Source organism: Phyllostomus discolor, chromosome 6 (assembly GCF_004126475.2).
Source record: "Phyllostomus discolor isolate MPI-MPIP mPhyDis1 chromosome 6, mPhyDis1.pri.v3, whole genome shotgun sequence".
In the NCBI taxonomy this organism is placed as follows: Eukaryota; Metazoa; Chordata; class Mammalia; order Chiroptera; family Phyllostomidae; genus Phyllostomus; species Phyllostomus discolor.
In genome coordinates this window covers 141,136,396-141,153,232 of record NC_040908.2, presented here as the reverse complement: position 1 = coordinate 141,153,232, position 16,837 = coordinate 141,136,396, and the positions used below count along the sequence as shown (strand labels likewise).

The following is a 16,837-nucleotide window of genomic DNA, read 5'->3' as shown; positions in this document are numbered from 1 at the left end:
ACATATTGGTGGTGCCCCCTATCTCATTGCTTTTCATTTCATTGGTTTTTCTCTCGCCCTCTCTGTTGTTTGCTTCATTGAGATTGTATACTTTTATGTTGTATTAAGTTTGCCAAAGAGTTTATAAGCATTTTTCTTTTCTGGTCATTAAGGTAAATTATTTCCAGAAAGTGTAGTATTTATTTGAGCATTTAGGTGAATGTATGTATTTCCTTGTTTGACAGCACTTGCCATGAATTTCATATGATTTGTTTCTTTTTATTTATGCTTGAACAAGGACAGATCAACACCTTACCACATGTTTGTCAGCTGGTTAATTAAATTGCCTTTGTCTATTTACTTCTCTTGCATAATGAGTTAGAGCTAACAGCAGGTGGATGGGTATTACTCCCAGTACAATTCCCAATTTCTAGCAGGTATTTATGAATGTGCTGGATTGAGTACAAGTTTCTTTCATTCCCATGGTTTATTGTCTGATCCTCTGAGCTGATGTAGCACTGGGACAATCCACAACATTAGCTGCGACTGTGGAGCTTTCTTTCCCACTCACCTTTACTGCTTTGCCTTGCAGTTGTTATTGATAGCACTCTTCTGAAGTATAAGTATTCAGTGCGGGAGAAGTTGAATCAATTCTCTAGTTAGCACACAAAAAAAGTAGAGCCCCTGGATTGAGGGATGGCTGCCAGTTATTTCACTTGAACATGTAATTGTTGGTACACCAAAGGATAATCAGTAGCAGAGAGAAAACATGTCCTGTCATTTTCTTCAGGTAGGTGAAGTTGTCCTCATTCATAAAGCAATACAGAATCAGAGAAAACACTGTTTTCTGCAATCTAATTATCATCTTTAAATGTAATAGGAACAAATTTAGAATTCTGAAATGTATTTATTGATCAAACTTGGCTTTTAGTGTTGTTTTGAGTTTCCTTCTTTTTCTGTGTCTTATTGAGAAGCTGGAAAATCCAATATAAAAAGATGTTAACCTGATTTCCTTTTGAGTGACTTACTGATAATAAGCATCATAACTATCATGTATTAACCCTGACATAGAATAATAAGAACAACAATAATAATAATAGAAAACAGATAGTATTTGCTATGTATCAGGCACTGCTAGATATATTAATTTTTAAACATGTAGTTCCTTTTTAGAATGTGAGATCTTTGGAGCAGGAATCAAGTTCTGACTTTTTATAGTACTAGCCTCTGGTAAAGTGCCTGACACATGGTCCATATTCAGCAAAGCTGCATTAATAGTCATTGGGAACTGATCTAGATATTTAGCCAACAGAGAATTTCAAAGAGAATGAGCAAAATAGCTTTCTCTCTGTTTCTGTCATTGTGTTTCCAAGGATGTCTGGCTCCACCTCTTTGTCTCTCTCTTCCTCTCTTGTTTAGTTTACGAGTTATAATGGGTATGAAATGTACTTTTAAGGTGATTTTTGACCAAAGATGTACTAAAACAATTATTTTTTAAAAGATGAAGATTTAAAAAAGACATCATCTTTAAAAAATGACTAAGAAATATATGCTGATTCATCCAACAAGACCCGGTGGTACTAGAAATGCCGTGTGAGGTGCTTCAGAGCACAGCACCCTGAGGGCTCTGATGGCTGTCCAACATGGATATGTGAACAAATAGCCCAGTATGCTATATGCCAAGGGCCATGAGGATAGTATGAATAAATCACTTAGGGAAACAACCAGCAAGACTGTCCAGGTTTGCAAAGCCTGTAAGATAAAATGTATAAATGTTTAATGATTTTCAAGCTGTAAAACTATATGAATCCCAGAAAACTTAGTAACTTCTTCAGGTGAGTGTTTGTTGGTGAAAGTGGAATTAGTTCCTGCTCACCATCTGGATCAGCTTCATGAATGGCCTTACCACCATTTCATGTTGCTTTCACCTGACAGCTTTCTTCTTGAGTCTTGGATAGGAAACTACTTGACACTAGATTCCAGCTCATTCTGCCTGACCTAAGATAGCATGTTCTGGGGAGAAGAATCTCCTAAATGCTCCTCCTGGGGCTTGTGATGGCTGAGGTCAGTTCTCACTGACATCCCTTCCAATTGGGCTTGCAGCAGAGGGAGTTCTGGGCAGGAGCTAAAGCAACCCCTCAAAGCCAGCTTGGGTGATGGTAATGAGGTTTTTTTTTTTATCCTTTCAGGTATCTTATTTGGTGTGATATGTACTGCCATGGCTGTGACTGCATCCGTCATGGGGAGCATCATACAGGTAATGAAAGAGGAAAAAGACACATTTAATTTCATAGCTACATTTTACCCACTTTGTGTTCTAATGTTTTTTTTTTTTTTTTTTTTGTTCCTCCAAGCCATTCTCTGATGCTAGATCCAAATTAGACATACGGATAAAATTTCAACCAAAATTGCTTTCAGAAGAGCAAACTATTTAAAAAAAACTAATAATGGGACTCGGTGACAAAGTACACTGTAATAAAATTATAAACTTTTAAGATTCAGATCTGAGAAGTTATGACGCTGAAGTAAAAGTAGGAATGATAATCATGACAATAAAAACAATTGATTTTATGAAAGGCATATATAATCTAGGTAGAGTCTCAAATGTATTACCTCACTTAATCTTGATCACTTCTCTAGAGGGTAGTTTGATTAATCTACTAATTTTATAGCTGAAGAAACTAAGATGTAGAGTGGTAAAGTAATGGTCTCAAAGTCACATAATTAGAGAGTGGAGCTGGGGCAAGACTCATCAAGTATCCACCTATCATCCAGCCTGAACTGTCCCCCACATGTTCTACTCTCAGTTCCATGAAATGCCCACACTAAAAGGATCCTAAAGGATAATCTGTTTTATCATCGTCCTTTTGTAGATAAATAGAGAAAAGAGTAGAAGTATCCTCCTCAAGTGCTCACAGCCAGTTAGTGGCTGAACCAGGTTTATGACCTGGACTCCTGAGGTATAATACCTTGTCCCTTCACGAACTGCCCAACTCACAAAGCAACAACAGAGAAGCAAGTCTTCAGATTCCATCCACTTCAACCCTTTCAATTCCTCTTTATCTTTGTATTATATGAAGATTCTTTATGTTTTCTTGGCATGGCATAGGTTTTCAGTAAGTGTTGCTTAAACAAAAAAAATATGAATACATGTGAGTGGATAATAATTACTGACTTTCTTAGATTTTTTTCTTTCTATCACATAAAACTTTTATTTTTCCTGAAACTAATGAATTTGTAAGAGATTTTTAATTTTTCCCTTACTGGGAAAGATAAGTACTTTTTTTAGCTAATCGACTTTCCCATATAATACCTAGTAAATTAGCTTCCAAATTCATCAATCATAGCAACTATGAATTAATGCTGTCAGTCAACAGAGGAAGTGTCAAGAATATTAAATTAAGTATCTACATTTTGGAAAAGTATCAGCTTTAATCTTATCAGCCCCTGTCTTATGAAAGATTTATTTGTGGCATTGAGTTCTCTAAAAATTAACCTGGCAAAACACTCATAACATAGCCTTCCATTTCCTGTTTCGGGACAGAGGAACTTGCAATGCAGGTGGAGGGGGTTCGAAAGCCCCTTGGTCATATCCCTTTATTGTTTCTAGAAGTCTTTCTGAAGTAAAATGAACCTGAGTTAACAACAGAAAGTTCACTAAATCATACCTTTGTGTGCCCAGGCCAACATTAGAATTTAAATATTCTATTAGTGATGGACTCTTTCAAGAAATTTTTCCCTTAAGTGAAAGAAAAAGGCCCTTATGCTGATCTATGCTCATAACTTTGTTCCTTTTTAAACACTCCTTTTCAAAAAGAAAATGTGGGTTTTATAGCCAGACAAAATGGCTTAAAACTCTTAAATCTCACCTCTGCCTCTGTCTAAATGGAATATGCCTTTATTTTAACTTTGGTTTCTCTCAGTCCAATGTTATCATCTATAAAGTTGCATTAGTGTTACCTACTACAAGGGCAATTTTAAGGATTAATGAGGTCCTTTATTTAGAGCACCTGAGTAGCTCATCCTTACGATCTGGCATATAGGGGGCATCTGACAACCATGAGATACCATATATGTGAGATCTTTGGAACATCCTCATCTCAGCCCCTTGATTTAAGAGCCCTATAGTTGCATTAATGGAATGAGACAGGGCTGATCGCAGAGTAGCTCTGTGTGCATGAGCATGCGTGTTTGCCTGCACGACTGTGTCTGCTGTTCAAGGAGGCCATGGAACAAGGCTATTGGTTGACAGCAAATTAGTTTAATGAAAAATCTTTGCCACTCCACTGGGCTCGATAGTTTAGAGTTTAAAAGATATGGAAATACATTCATCAAATTCCATTCCTACAAGAAGCCATAAAGGAGGGGAATGGGACATGAGCATCCTATGGCCTCCCACCATACCTCAATGCTTCAGCTTCCTTGAGGTGTTCTGCGTAAGATGTCAGAGGTGGACAGACAGGCAATTGCTATGAAAATAAGATGATTGCTCAAACAGCTGGTCAACTACATAAGATATGAAATGTGTTATAGGTGTACTTATTGGGTACACTATATAAAAACGTGGTTTTGATAAGAGGGAAAACACAAACAAATCAATGAGTTCCAGCTTGAAGGAAAACTGCTTTTACCAAATCCACGTTACCTGAGTGTGTATGCACATGCACAGGCGTCTGTACACATTTTTATTTTTTAACACAGTGTTTACCACTGAGTGCAGAAGGGAGCAATGACTCCCAGAAAGCCCGTGATTAATTAGTGGTGCAGTCAGGAGTAAGACTGAATTTTATCCCAAGTCTAAAAAAGAGGTGGGCCCAGGTGGGTCATGAAGCTGTGATTCTGACCTGCCTTTCTCTGCAGGCTGCAATCAGCATCCACGGCATGTGTGGGGGGCCGATGCTGGGCTTGTTCACGCTGGGGATCCTGTTTCCTTTTGTGAACTGGAAGGTAAGGGTCCCACAGTCCCCTCCCCCCTCTTAACTCTCACTCCTCCATGGGAAGGCCATTTGTCCTTGCCAAAACAAAATGACAAAAACAAAAAATGAGTGGCGTCTTTTCATAGAACTGAACAAAACATGAGCCCTCCTATCTCTGACTCAGTGAAGCTGTTTTAGAAGCGGAAAGCGAAGCCAGTAAGAGGTGGTTGTGAAATACCAAGTGCCACGCCATCAAAGATGATTCCTCAGGGTTTAAATTGTCTTCTCTAAAGTAAGGGACCGCACAATGAAATTTCAAATAGATATTGAATTCAGAAATACTTTAGTTTAAACATGATTTTTAAAACTTAAAAAATATGTACATCTCTTTTTTTTCTATTTTTTTTTTACTTATGTTATAATGAACTAATTTAAGGAGGGAAGAGGAGACAAACCCTGTATACTCTGAGAGCTGGATCTTCTTGGTTTTGCTAGCTGGCAAGCTAATAGTCTGTCCTTAAGTAAATGTTGGATGACTGTGTAGCAAGTCTAAATCAAAATAAACATTTATTTGGAAAAATAATAATATTTTAAAAATCTTTTAAATATTATAATTTTTCAACCTAACAAGTTGATAGTTTTAATATTTCCATGTATATACTTATATACATAAAGTTTTAGAAAATTAGACTCCAGAAAACCTGACCCTGCATATTTTTAATATACTATACAGTTGTCCACAAAGCCTGACCAAATGAGGTATACCTAACTGGGTCTCTGTGACTACTTGACCATTATTGACCTCTCTTCTAGATAAATCTTATGGGAGGGAAGTGGATAGGTAGGGAACATCTAGGAATTTGCAGGCCTTCACCTGCCGTCTTATTAGAAGACACTTTGTTTTAATCAACTTTTCTGATATTGAAGTTGACAAGGATAGTTATATCCTTGGGGAGACAGTATGAAGAAAGGCAATTTCTTAGCCACAAAAGAACTGCTAACTAGCTACATAATATCTTAATGCATTCTAAACATTAATTTGTTATCTATGTCAGTGAATTGTGGTGCTTCTATTTCGTCAGGAAAACCACCTTGTTCTAGATAAAATATAATAAGTATTACCAATTTGTATCGCCTTTCCCTTGTCATTGGCCATGGAAGGTCTTTGCAATCCATCCTGGCTGTCTCATTACTAAACGTGGAGGCCACGTCAGAATCTCAGCATGGCTTTCCAGCCAGCTGCTCTAAACCAGTGAGGGTGGAGCCTTGTATTGAAATCCATTCACCCTTTACTAGTAGCCCAGGGGTCAGCAAACTGCACCTTCCAAACTGAATCCAGCCATCTTCCCGGTTTCATTATGGCTGGCAAGCTAAAAATGATTTGACATTTCTTAATTGTTGGACAAAATCAAAAGAAGAATAATGTCTTATGATATGAATATTAAAAATTTGCATTTTGGTGCCCATACATTTTACTGGGACACAGCCACTTTCCTTTGTTTACTGAGTGTCTGGGGTGTTTTCATGCTGCAATAACAGGACTGAGTGGCTGTGACAGCCCCTGAATGGCCTACAAATCCTAAAATGCTTATTAGCTGGCTGTTTATAATAGATGCTTGCAGACTTCTAGTCTAGACGAAGTTACAACCATTCAAATCACACACATTGTTTTAGTTTCTCTAAATCATAACAAACAGAACATTCCACTGCTGTTATTGGAGAACTTCTATTCTTTCTCAATAGAGAAACAAACATGTTGTTTTCTTTCACAGAGAAGGCTCAGCTATTCAGGAGAATCCAGGAGCGTGCAGATTTTATTTTCCAGTGGGGCTGGGCTCTGCTTAGACTGTTCTGTTTCTTTTGCAGAAGTGATTTTTCACTGTTTATTGAGAAATGAAAGGGCTAGTAAATATATATGCTAGAATTTAGATCCAACACTCCAAACTTGGGAGTCAGAGACTGCTAGTGTCACTTGGAAAAGCATATGGAAGAGTTTCTGTGTAATTAGCTTATAATAATAGATGTCAATGAAAAATGACCACGTTGTCTCCATTATCTGAGGTTTTCCCAAACTTCTGAAATTCAGCTGTTGGGAACTAAGGTTTCAACAGCTGTTGAAATGATCACTAGGAAATTATGTAGTGCTTTTATTTAAGGAATGAATCATTTTTAAATAAAAAATACATTGTGGGAGTTGGAAGGAAGGCTGTTTCCAGAATGAGTGACTAAGATTTAGGTGGAAAACCAGAATCTCTGAGGCACAGTACTCTTCACCTCATCATGCTTTCAACGGCTTTGTCAAACCTCTCATTAACTTTTCTTTTCCTTCACAAGGGTGCACTAGGAGGCCTTCTGACAGGGATCATCTTGGCATTTTGGGTGGCCACTGGGGCCTTCATTTATCCTGCACCAGCCTCCAAGACATGGCCCTTACCTTTATCGACAAACCAGTGTGTCCCATCAAATGTGACAAAGCTTGTGGCTCCAGTGCTATCTAGCAGGTATGGGGCCTCTAAAGATGGCGGTAAGTCCCAGGGAGTGGGTCACCAGGTTAGAGGAAGGTGCACTCTTCAGAGATCAGTCTGAGCAGACAGATTTCGCTTTGCTGTGGGACATCCTCTGGGCAGCATGGAGCACTGTGGAGTGTCCTGTAGGGCTCCAGCTTTCTGTAATTTCCATTCCTCTGGGATCCGGTGTGGAAGGGTAAATGTGGCAGAAGGAAAGTTGGAGGTATGAGTGCAAACAGATAAAGTAGTGAGAAGATTGAAAATACATCTGAAGATCATAGTGTTTTTTGAAAGAGTACAGGCTTTGAGTAGAATAGGTTTGTGAGCAACACAGAGAGTGGTTGGGATTTACTGAGGAAGGAGAGGTGGTGTGAATTTGTCATTTCTATTAAACTGTGCAGCTCTTAACAAAGGGTTTTCCTTTCAATTTCGAGCTGGGATTAAGAGCTTGAAGATACCAAAATACAGGAGATAATGGGGTACAGGGAGAAGACCTTGGGCTTTGAAATCAGAAATACCTGGGTGTGGATTTTGGTTTTACAATTTATTCACATTTTATCCTTGTATAAGTTAGTAACTTGTCACTTCTTGAATTCTTACAGTCTTTAGGGAAAGTAATAAGTACTCTACCAATATTTTGAAAGTGTTAAATAATACTAATTATATATATATAATTTTAAATTATATTAAATTTATATCTCTCTATAAAATTATATCTAGCCCTGAGTGGTGTGGCTCAGTAAATTGAGTGCTGGCCTGTGAACCAAAGGGTCACCAGTTTGATTCCCAGTCAGGGCATATGCCTGGGTCGCAGGACAGGTCCCCAGTGAGGGTAGGGCACAAGAGGCAACCACACATTGATGTTTCTCTCTTTGCCTTTCTGCATCCCTTCCCCTCTCTCTAAAAATAAATAAATAAAATCTTTAAAACATTATATCTGTGTATCTATAAGTATTAAATTTTATTATCCATCTACCTATCTATATGGAGAGAATGAGGGAGTAGGAGAGGGAGAGAGAGCCAGGAGCACTGTGCCTGACTTCAATAAATTCGTATTTCCATACCTAATTATGCTCCCGATTAGGTGATCCTTTCCTTATAATGTATGGAGCACTGCATTATCTTGCTTTCATTTGCCTGAATTTCATTAGTTTAGAGTTATTGTTCTCCACAAATCTTATGCACAAACAATATCAACTGATTTATGGTTTCCTAGTCTATCATGTTGTTTTTTCTTTCTTGCTTGTGCTCACAGTATCCTCTTTTCTTTGCTTCATTAACTAGTAACCATTCTTTAAAAATAAACTAAGGCATCATTTCATACATCAGCCTGGGTTTGATGCCCTTTCTAATGCTCCCAGAATCCTCTTATGCTCCTATTCCACCAGGACATTGCCACTCCATTTTATGATTGCTAACTCCTATATTTAGACTTAGTGGCTTACTCTCCTTTTTCTTTTTTTTAAGGTTTTATTTATTTGTTTTTAGAGAGAGAGGAAGGGAGAAAGAAAGGGAGATAATCATCAATATGTAAGAGAAATATGGATTGGTTGCTTCTCATATGGCCCCAACCAGGGACTGAACCTGCAACCCAGGCATGTGCCCTGACAAGGAAAGGAACCAGTGACCTTTCTGTTTGCAGGACGACACCCAACCCACTGAGCCAAACCTCTCAAGGTGGCTTTATAACTCTTCAATGTCTGTCACAATTTCTGGGACTAAATCTGGGCTTAATAAATGTCTGAAGAATATGTAATACAAAAGAATTGGAGGCACAGTCCTCATTGCAATTGTATCTCAGTAGCAACATTTGTAATTTGGGAATGGATGGGCTAGAGTGGAATACCAAGCACTACTACTCTACCTTTAGTCTTCAAACAATAATCAAATGGCAGATAGTTAAGCTTTGGGGTTTGGAGAGATGCCAGGTCCTAAAATGAACTCTCAGCAGTCCTCAAAGTTCCTGTGAATTGTAACTTCAGGACTCACCTATGCTGTTGTCCTCCACAGACCTGCAGTTGCTGACACCTGGTATTCGCTCTCCTACCTGTACTACAGTGCAGTGGGCTGCCTGAGCTGCATTGCTGTTGGAGTAATCATCAGCTTCATCACAGGTTGGGTGCATGGATCTTCTCTTTGGGGCCAAGAAAGACCTGGGCTAGTTTCATGCATTGGTGGATGAGGGACTGTTCTATTGGTGTGATTTTGGATCCACCACAAAAAGCTTCCCTTCCCAGAGATCTATCTACTCTCCAAAGTGACTTGCAAACACATCCCTCTTTATATATATTATTAATCATATATACCTAATGTTGAAGATTAATACATGATTAATATATAGCATAATTAATAATATATATATATAAAACATATATTTTGAAGTATTCTCCATCTATTATGAAAAAAAGATGTTTTGACACATGGCCTCCAGAAGTCTGAGTATGAGAAATCCTTTGTAATATAACAATCAATAAGGCAGGTTAAACATCAGGAGTGATTCTTTTTCCCTTTATCTCAGTAAGAGACTGGAGTTTTTCCTATGATCACCCTACTCTCTCGTGGGTTAGACTTTACTAATTGTCTATACAAGCAGAGGAGAGTCTTACTGTCACTTTTGGGTATGTTGTCCTCTGGAGGTCACTGCTGCAGGGTCATGAGCTCTGCACAGTAAGCAGCTTCACTGTCAGACATTTTTGCTACCAGTGTTTACTGTTCGTACTTTGAGCCACTGTCCCTCTGATGGTTTAATGCCTTTTTTATGCCAAAGCCCATGAGGGATTGGTGAGGAAGAATGGGGTGACACAGGCCCATTGTAATTTTGCTACTCTGCCTCTTTGGAATATATATAAGTATTTCAGCTGAATAAATTAGTATTAAGCTGTTGTATTTTCCCCCACCACCATTATATAACTGTAGGCAACAGGAAGTCAAGATTCATACTCAACATGTAATCTAAATGGTAATAATTCTGGTGACTGTGCACTGGACATACTATGTGTAAGCTCCGGTGACTTATTACCCCAGGCATGATATCACCAGCTATTCTTTTAAATTTAAGCCACCCTTGGGTATGATGTATTATAGAACATAAATTTTGTAACTCCAGGCATTCATGTGCTAAAACTCCCCATATTTTTCTTTGTGAAATTAGATTCAGATGAAATTTTGTTTATTTATTGTGTTTAAATTCTGCCTCAGTCCCCCAACAACTGTGGAGGCTTCCTTGATGCTGGTAGGATACCCCTAGACTTATCAGTCCAGTGGTCAGACAGCTTTAGCAGACAACCAGAGCTTCAGCTGCCTGGCTCCAAAGCAGAAAGTGTGCACACCAAACCCTGTGTCTGCCCAGTCTAGGTATTTTCTATATGCACATCAAAATTCACAAGTTCTTGAGCTGATATTGTAGCACTTACGTTACATTTGGATTGCAAATTCTTTACTATCTTGAGTATAAACAATTGTCTTTGTATAAATTCCTGTGTTTTCTTTTTCTACAAATGTCCCAAATACTAGTAAAATATCCTTAAGACCAAAAGGGAGCACTTTATGAGAGTCCAATTATGCCACTCCAACAAATCTTTGGAAAAATCATTTACTCTTGGCATCAGATATTCCTGCCTCGGGTGCCTGTCTTTCAAATGAGGCCCTAGGGCTGACTTGATGCCTTCAGTTCTGGTCTCAGAGGCCTTCACAAGCCTTCTGTAATATCCTATATTTTAAAAGTGTCTTACAGTGTTTAAGAGTCAGTAGGGAAGACCAGAGGCCTTTTGCGGGCCTGCTCATTTCGTATCTTATTTTATCTTGGTCCTGCTGTTTGTCTTGCTTGGTATTACTGAGTGGTAATTTAAATTCTGCTTCTTCTGGATAATCTAGCACTTTAAAAATTTTGCTATTCATGTTACTCATACATGTTGATAAACAGAATTATGTCTTGATTAATACTACCAGATCATTTATATCATTAATTTTTCTCTGCATCAGCTGCTAAAGGGTGATCTTGGCTCAAGATACACATCAAAGTCTTTATTATAATTGGTAAAATTCTACTGGGCAGCTAAAAGTTATTTTCCTTTATGTTTTTAACAATATAAAATGAAAATACCATTTCATATGTCAAGAACTAATATCCTTGTTGGTTTATTGAATGGCCAGAACATCCCACTGTGAGAACAGAGCATATAAATTTGTTCTATTCCATTTTTCACTGGGCGACAATTTGTATTCATCTGAATCTTACCCATTTTTATTCCTCATTTATCATATGGCTGCAAGACTCAGATATGAAAACCTTAATTATTAGCTCATTAAGCTTATCTCTTGGGTCAGGAGTCAGCAGACTAAGAACAAATCTGACCCACAAGTTGTCTTTATAAAAAATGTTTTATAGAATCACAGTGATGTCCATTTATTTACTATTGTCTCTGACTGATTTCATTCTACAAAGAGATAGTTGGGTGGCTACAAAAAAGACCCTCTGGCCAGCAAAGCCTAAAGCATTTAATTTATAATGTAATATAATATTTTAATATCTAATATTATATATTATATAATAAGTGTTTTTCTATATATAGTATATAATATAATATTATATATATATAATTATATGATTATATATATTATATATATTATATATATATAATTCCTGACAATTTAGAATGTAATCCTGGAAATGTCTCTGACAAGATCAAAGATACAGAGGTCAGCAAACTTTTTTTCTTACGGGCTGGGCATTAAAGACTGTAGTCTTTGCTGCCCAGACTCTTGTTTTATAGTAGGATTTGAAGGAATGGGACATCGAACAGGTATGTTTTAATGATGGGGAAGGAAGTACCAGGCAAATCTAGAATAGCTGGGGAGAACATGAGGGTATTGTTTGTTCAGGATGCTGGGGTGGAAAGAAGAAGAAACAGCAAATATAACCTTTTCAATTTTACAAATATTGACTCCACTGCCCTTTCATATATCTGATTGGCTTGAAAGCTGAGAGCTTTCCTAAAGGAAGAAATTATATAATTCCTGCTGTCACTTCTGTTAAAGGGTACTAGTAGAATTTCCCATAATAAAATATTTTAAAATAAGTGTTTTTCTGTTTAACTCTGTAGCCATGAGCTTGCCTCACCTGACACCTTGTGGATGTTTAAAAAACTAGCTCCCACCCCTTTGAGCAGTTACCAATTTCTGTCTTTTAACCAGTCAGGCCTGTTTAAAAACAGCTCTTAGGCTGAGAAGAGACCTACTTTTCAAGTGTGCAACCACCTAATCCACCTGTTCTTTCATTAATAGGTCACCAGAGTGGCAAGGATATTCAACCAGTGCTAATTAAACCCATTTGCAACTTATTTTGCTTTTGGTCTAAAAAATATAAAACACTGTGCTGGTGTGGAGTTCAGCACGACGGTGGAACAGAGCAGGTGAGCTGGTGTTTGAGCTTCTGAAAAACATTCATTGGCTCAAAGAAATTTCCTTTTGCTCATTTAAACCATTTGCAAGGGTGGACATAGGGAGGGAAGGCAATGAATATCAGAACCTGAAGGAATCTGGGTTTCAACCTCAGCTACCTCAGCTGATTAGCTTTTAAGCAAGTAATTATGTTGTATCTAAATGCGCCTTTGCGCTAAACCATTGTCTTTGCAAGTGATCAATTTGCAATTCCAAAATTTTATTTAACCCCTCCAAGGGTGGATTTTAGGGAATAATATAAAAATAAATATTAGACCGAGAATAAAATAGGGTCACAGTCTCACATAATGGTGAAAGCATGGGCTTTAGTGCCCCTGGATATTTAAACTCTAATATTGAGAGTTTACCCTGGATTCCATGTCTGACTCTCCTTCATGCCTCCCAACTTCAGTTTTCACCTGAGCACTGAGGGTGGGGGGTGGGGAGTGGGAAGTAGTGCGGCACAACCTGGACACATACATCTCTAGTTCCATGGAGTATCAATATAAAATATGATTTATTGGGGGAACTTAGGTAGAGAAGCAGCGGGATACACACAACATGCTCTCAACCCCCTACCTTTTTTCTCCTGATTCCACTGAGAGCTGTGCTGTGGCCAGGCAGGGCGAGCAACACTGTCCACGTACCATTCAGGTCACTTCCTCCAAAGGTCACAGCCTGTGGCCAGACCAAATTAGACTTACTAACTGATGCAGCTCGATGGAGTGGGCGGGCAGTCCAGGGGCACCAGGGAACGCTGTCCTCAAGAAAACGGAAGACTGGCCTGTATTTTGGATTTGGCTCCCTGCCAAAGGATCCTGAAAGGAGGGGAAGGGAAGCAAGAAAGAAAATAAAGCTGCCTGGAGCAGCATTGGCTAAAGAGCACCAAGTGTTTGGAGTTGTTACGGTGTTTGACAACTGCAGGACCCTGGGAGGAGCAATGTTTTCTCTCACGTTTGCAGCTGGTCTTACCTGCATGTGTCGGTCCTCTCAGCATGACTGATGACAGGTGTGGGGTTTTCTTTTTATTTTTGGTTAGGGCTTATTGTCATTCTTTTGGTCCCAGACATTTCATTCTTTTAATACTCCAGGAGGGCGACTCCTCACCCTTATCACATCACCTGTTGTCAGTTGCCCCTTTTCTCTCCAAAACACCATAATAACATCAATATGAAGCAAAGCTGAGTTTAATAGTTACCGCAGTAAGGTGAGCACTGTCTTGGCAGGAGCTCAGAATGGGAAGGCATTCTGTTTTGCTGAGAAGGTAGCTGGTTGGTCAGTATATTGTTTGGATAAATGGATTTTGAGTAAGCTCCAAAAGGAAAGTATCGAGTTACTTATTAGTTTACATATTTATCTTCCTAGGCAAGAATTCCCTGGACTAAATGATAAGTCCTGTTGATGTAGGCAGTGTCTGTTGTCAAGGCTGAGTAGAGAGTGGGAGGGACACTTAGCATGCCACTATTGGGCTCTGTTGCCATACAGTACCCGCGTTAGGCCATCACCATCTGAGACACAGGTTGTCCCTTCTCAGGAGGTGATACTAGTATGTCACAGGTTTGCTCCACTAAATTATATATATATATATATATAATTTTATATACACACACACATATATTCACACAACACACAATGTGTTGTAAATGCTCACTAAATTATTGTTTTTATTAGAAATAGTACCTACATGAATTGAGGCATCAAAGTTATCAATTAAAAAGTGTCATGGGTCAGTTATTCGTGCTGCTTTCATATTTATATAACATTTTTTTCAAAGGAGGAGGCCTAAACGAGAGTCCTTCAATTTGTTTTAGAATACACCAAGACTATTTCACTAATATGTGCCTTTCAATATCCCTCAGGAAAACCTTGAGAATGGCAGTACCCAGAAACAAAGAACTGAATCTGTCTTACACAACGAACTCAGAGGAGAAAGCCTGGCCCCTGTCTCAGGTTATGATCCCAAGGACAAAAGCTACGACAATGTAGCCTTTGAGAAGATTACCCATTTCTAAGGCAACACGTGCACGCACACGCACACACACACACACACACACACACATCCACATAATCCACATATTTCTTGCCTGTTGGTTAGTTTTGTGTAGTTGTCACTGCTAGAAGACAAGAATCTCTATGTCTATTTATACTTATTTATATCTACAAATAAAATGAGTGTTCCCCAGGATATTCTTTGGAAGATCCAAACTTTCAAGTGAGAACAGTCAAGCCTTACGTGCCCTGGTGACTTCCTTCTTGAATAAATGAAGACTGGATTTCATCATAGTACAAGGAATTATTCTCTTTGTTTTGCTTTGTGTCATATTAAACTTTCTTGTTTTGGTAGTTTTTTTAACCATCAGATATTTTGGAGTTCGGAGGCTGACTGAGGATGGGGATAAGCATTTTAAATGCTTCTCTGTCTCTGCCGATTAAACAAGGGAACGGCATCTACCCCACCCCATACCTCACATAAATGTGGACACATCCTACATTCTCCCCATCCCACAGCTTCAGGTGGAACACACAGCTGCTGTTAATACCCTCGCCACACAATTATCTTTATGTCCTCTTCCAGTCATTTCTCCTACTTCAGCCATCCCAACCAAGTCCTAACAATAATTGTGCTGAGTGCAGGAGGAGAGTGGAATTCCTGGTTAGTGAAAACAATTATAACTAAACACTTTTCCCACTTTGGGCATTCAGTGTTGTATTTCCTTTCCTTTTTTATCACCTTACAATGAAAATTGCTTCTGTACTCAACAAGAGGTGTGCGGTCTTTCTCTGGAGATGGATAAAGAAAAAGGAATGTCCTATAGGAGGCTGTTAAGACAGCATTGTGTAAAAGGGCCTTGCCAATAGCCCAGCAGCCCACAGGAGATTTCACCAGACCGGTATTTTTTTTTATGGAAAATATTTTGTCCACAGGACTTACATTCTGATCATTCAGCTCTTACATGCAAGCTCAATGTGCTAACGTAGCAGAAGATCTTATTAGTTGAACTCTAGTAGATAATTTTTAAAGTTCTGGAGTAAGAAAGACTAAAAAATCAAAAGGTGGGTTAACAAATGGAGACATAGTGAAAATTTTCTGGAAGAAGCAAAAAAAAATTCTTAAAAGGTAAAGAAAAGAACCAGTGCCACTGGGGTTAGGTCAGAGGAAAGAAGATACATTATGGCTGGTGTCAGATATTTATTTTGGTGGCCAGGTAAGATCAAGAGACCTAGAAACAGGGTCAGCCAAGTAAGAAGAAATGGTCCAAATAGGCAAGGACAAGGACTCCCAAAAGCTGTGCCGTCTAAATGTTAGCCAGGAGAAAGAAACCTTAAAAGACACATGAGACAGGGAATATTATGTAACCAGTATGTATCATTAGGGGGAGAAGACAGAAAGAAGGGGAACATCCATAGATGAATGAAAAAAATGACAACTGGCATCTATAAGCCACAGCTCGATGCTTTTCTTTTCTCAAATAGGAGAAGACAATAGGAGGAAAGAAATAATTGGGAAGAGAGTTATAAAAGAGACAAGGAAAAATATATTTGAAAAAGGCTGAAGGAAGAAAAAAGGGGGTGTGTTTGGAAAATATTTGAAATTGAGAAGGAACAAAATTTCTAGACACATTTTAGTAGTTAGGACATTCCTATACATTTTAACTTAAAAAAATTAGGTGGATGTTGAAATCTGGGCAAAATCTCACTGGCATATATATTTGGAACATATTTCAAGATTCTGAGCTTTCACTTGAAATTGCACAAAAACAAAATGTACCATATGGTGTTTCATTTTACTCACAAGTTTTCTCACATATCTTGCTCACAAATTATCCTACGGGTATTTTTGTCCCTTTCAGGTAACTACTGGGAAGGACCATGTTAATACTTAACCAGGAATATTTTTAAGATCCTTTTTTTCAGTCACAAATTTTCTTACCTGGAAATGTTATTTAAGAATAAAGTGACTTACAAATGGGAGGTAGTAATGTTTTCATATTATTA

The 16,837-nt window shown here is 38.3% G+C and overlaps 1 protein-coding gene across 1 annotated transcript in view; it reads left to right on the top strand.

Annotated features, from left to right (window-relative positions):
- SLC5A12 (solute carrier family 5 member 12) overlaps positions 1-15,883 on the top strand; it is a 40,788-nt gene extending 24,905 nt beyond the window's left edge. The window contains exons 10-15 of the mRNA XM_028516690.2: positions 2,169-2,236; positions 4,840-4,926; positions 7,230-7,396; positions 9,413-9,516; positions 12,686-12,813; positions 14,701-15,883. Coding sequence (XP_028372491.1) covers positions 2,169-2,236; positions 4,840-4,926; positions 7,230-7,396; positions 9,413-9,516; positions 12,686-12,813; positions 14,701-14,853 — 707 coding nt within the window. The 3' untranslated portion in view covers positions 14,854-15,883. The remainder of the gene's footprint in view (positions 1-2,168; positions 2,237-4,839; positions 4,927-7,229; positions 7,397-9,412; positions 9,517-12,685; positions 12,814-14,700) is intronic.
- The last annotated feature ends 954 nt before the right edge of the window (positions 15,884-16,837 follow it).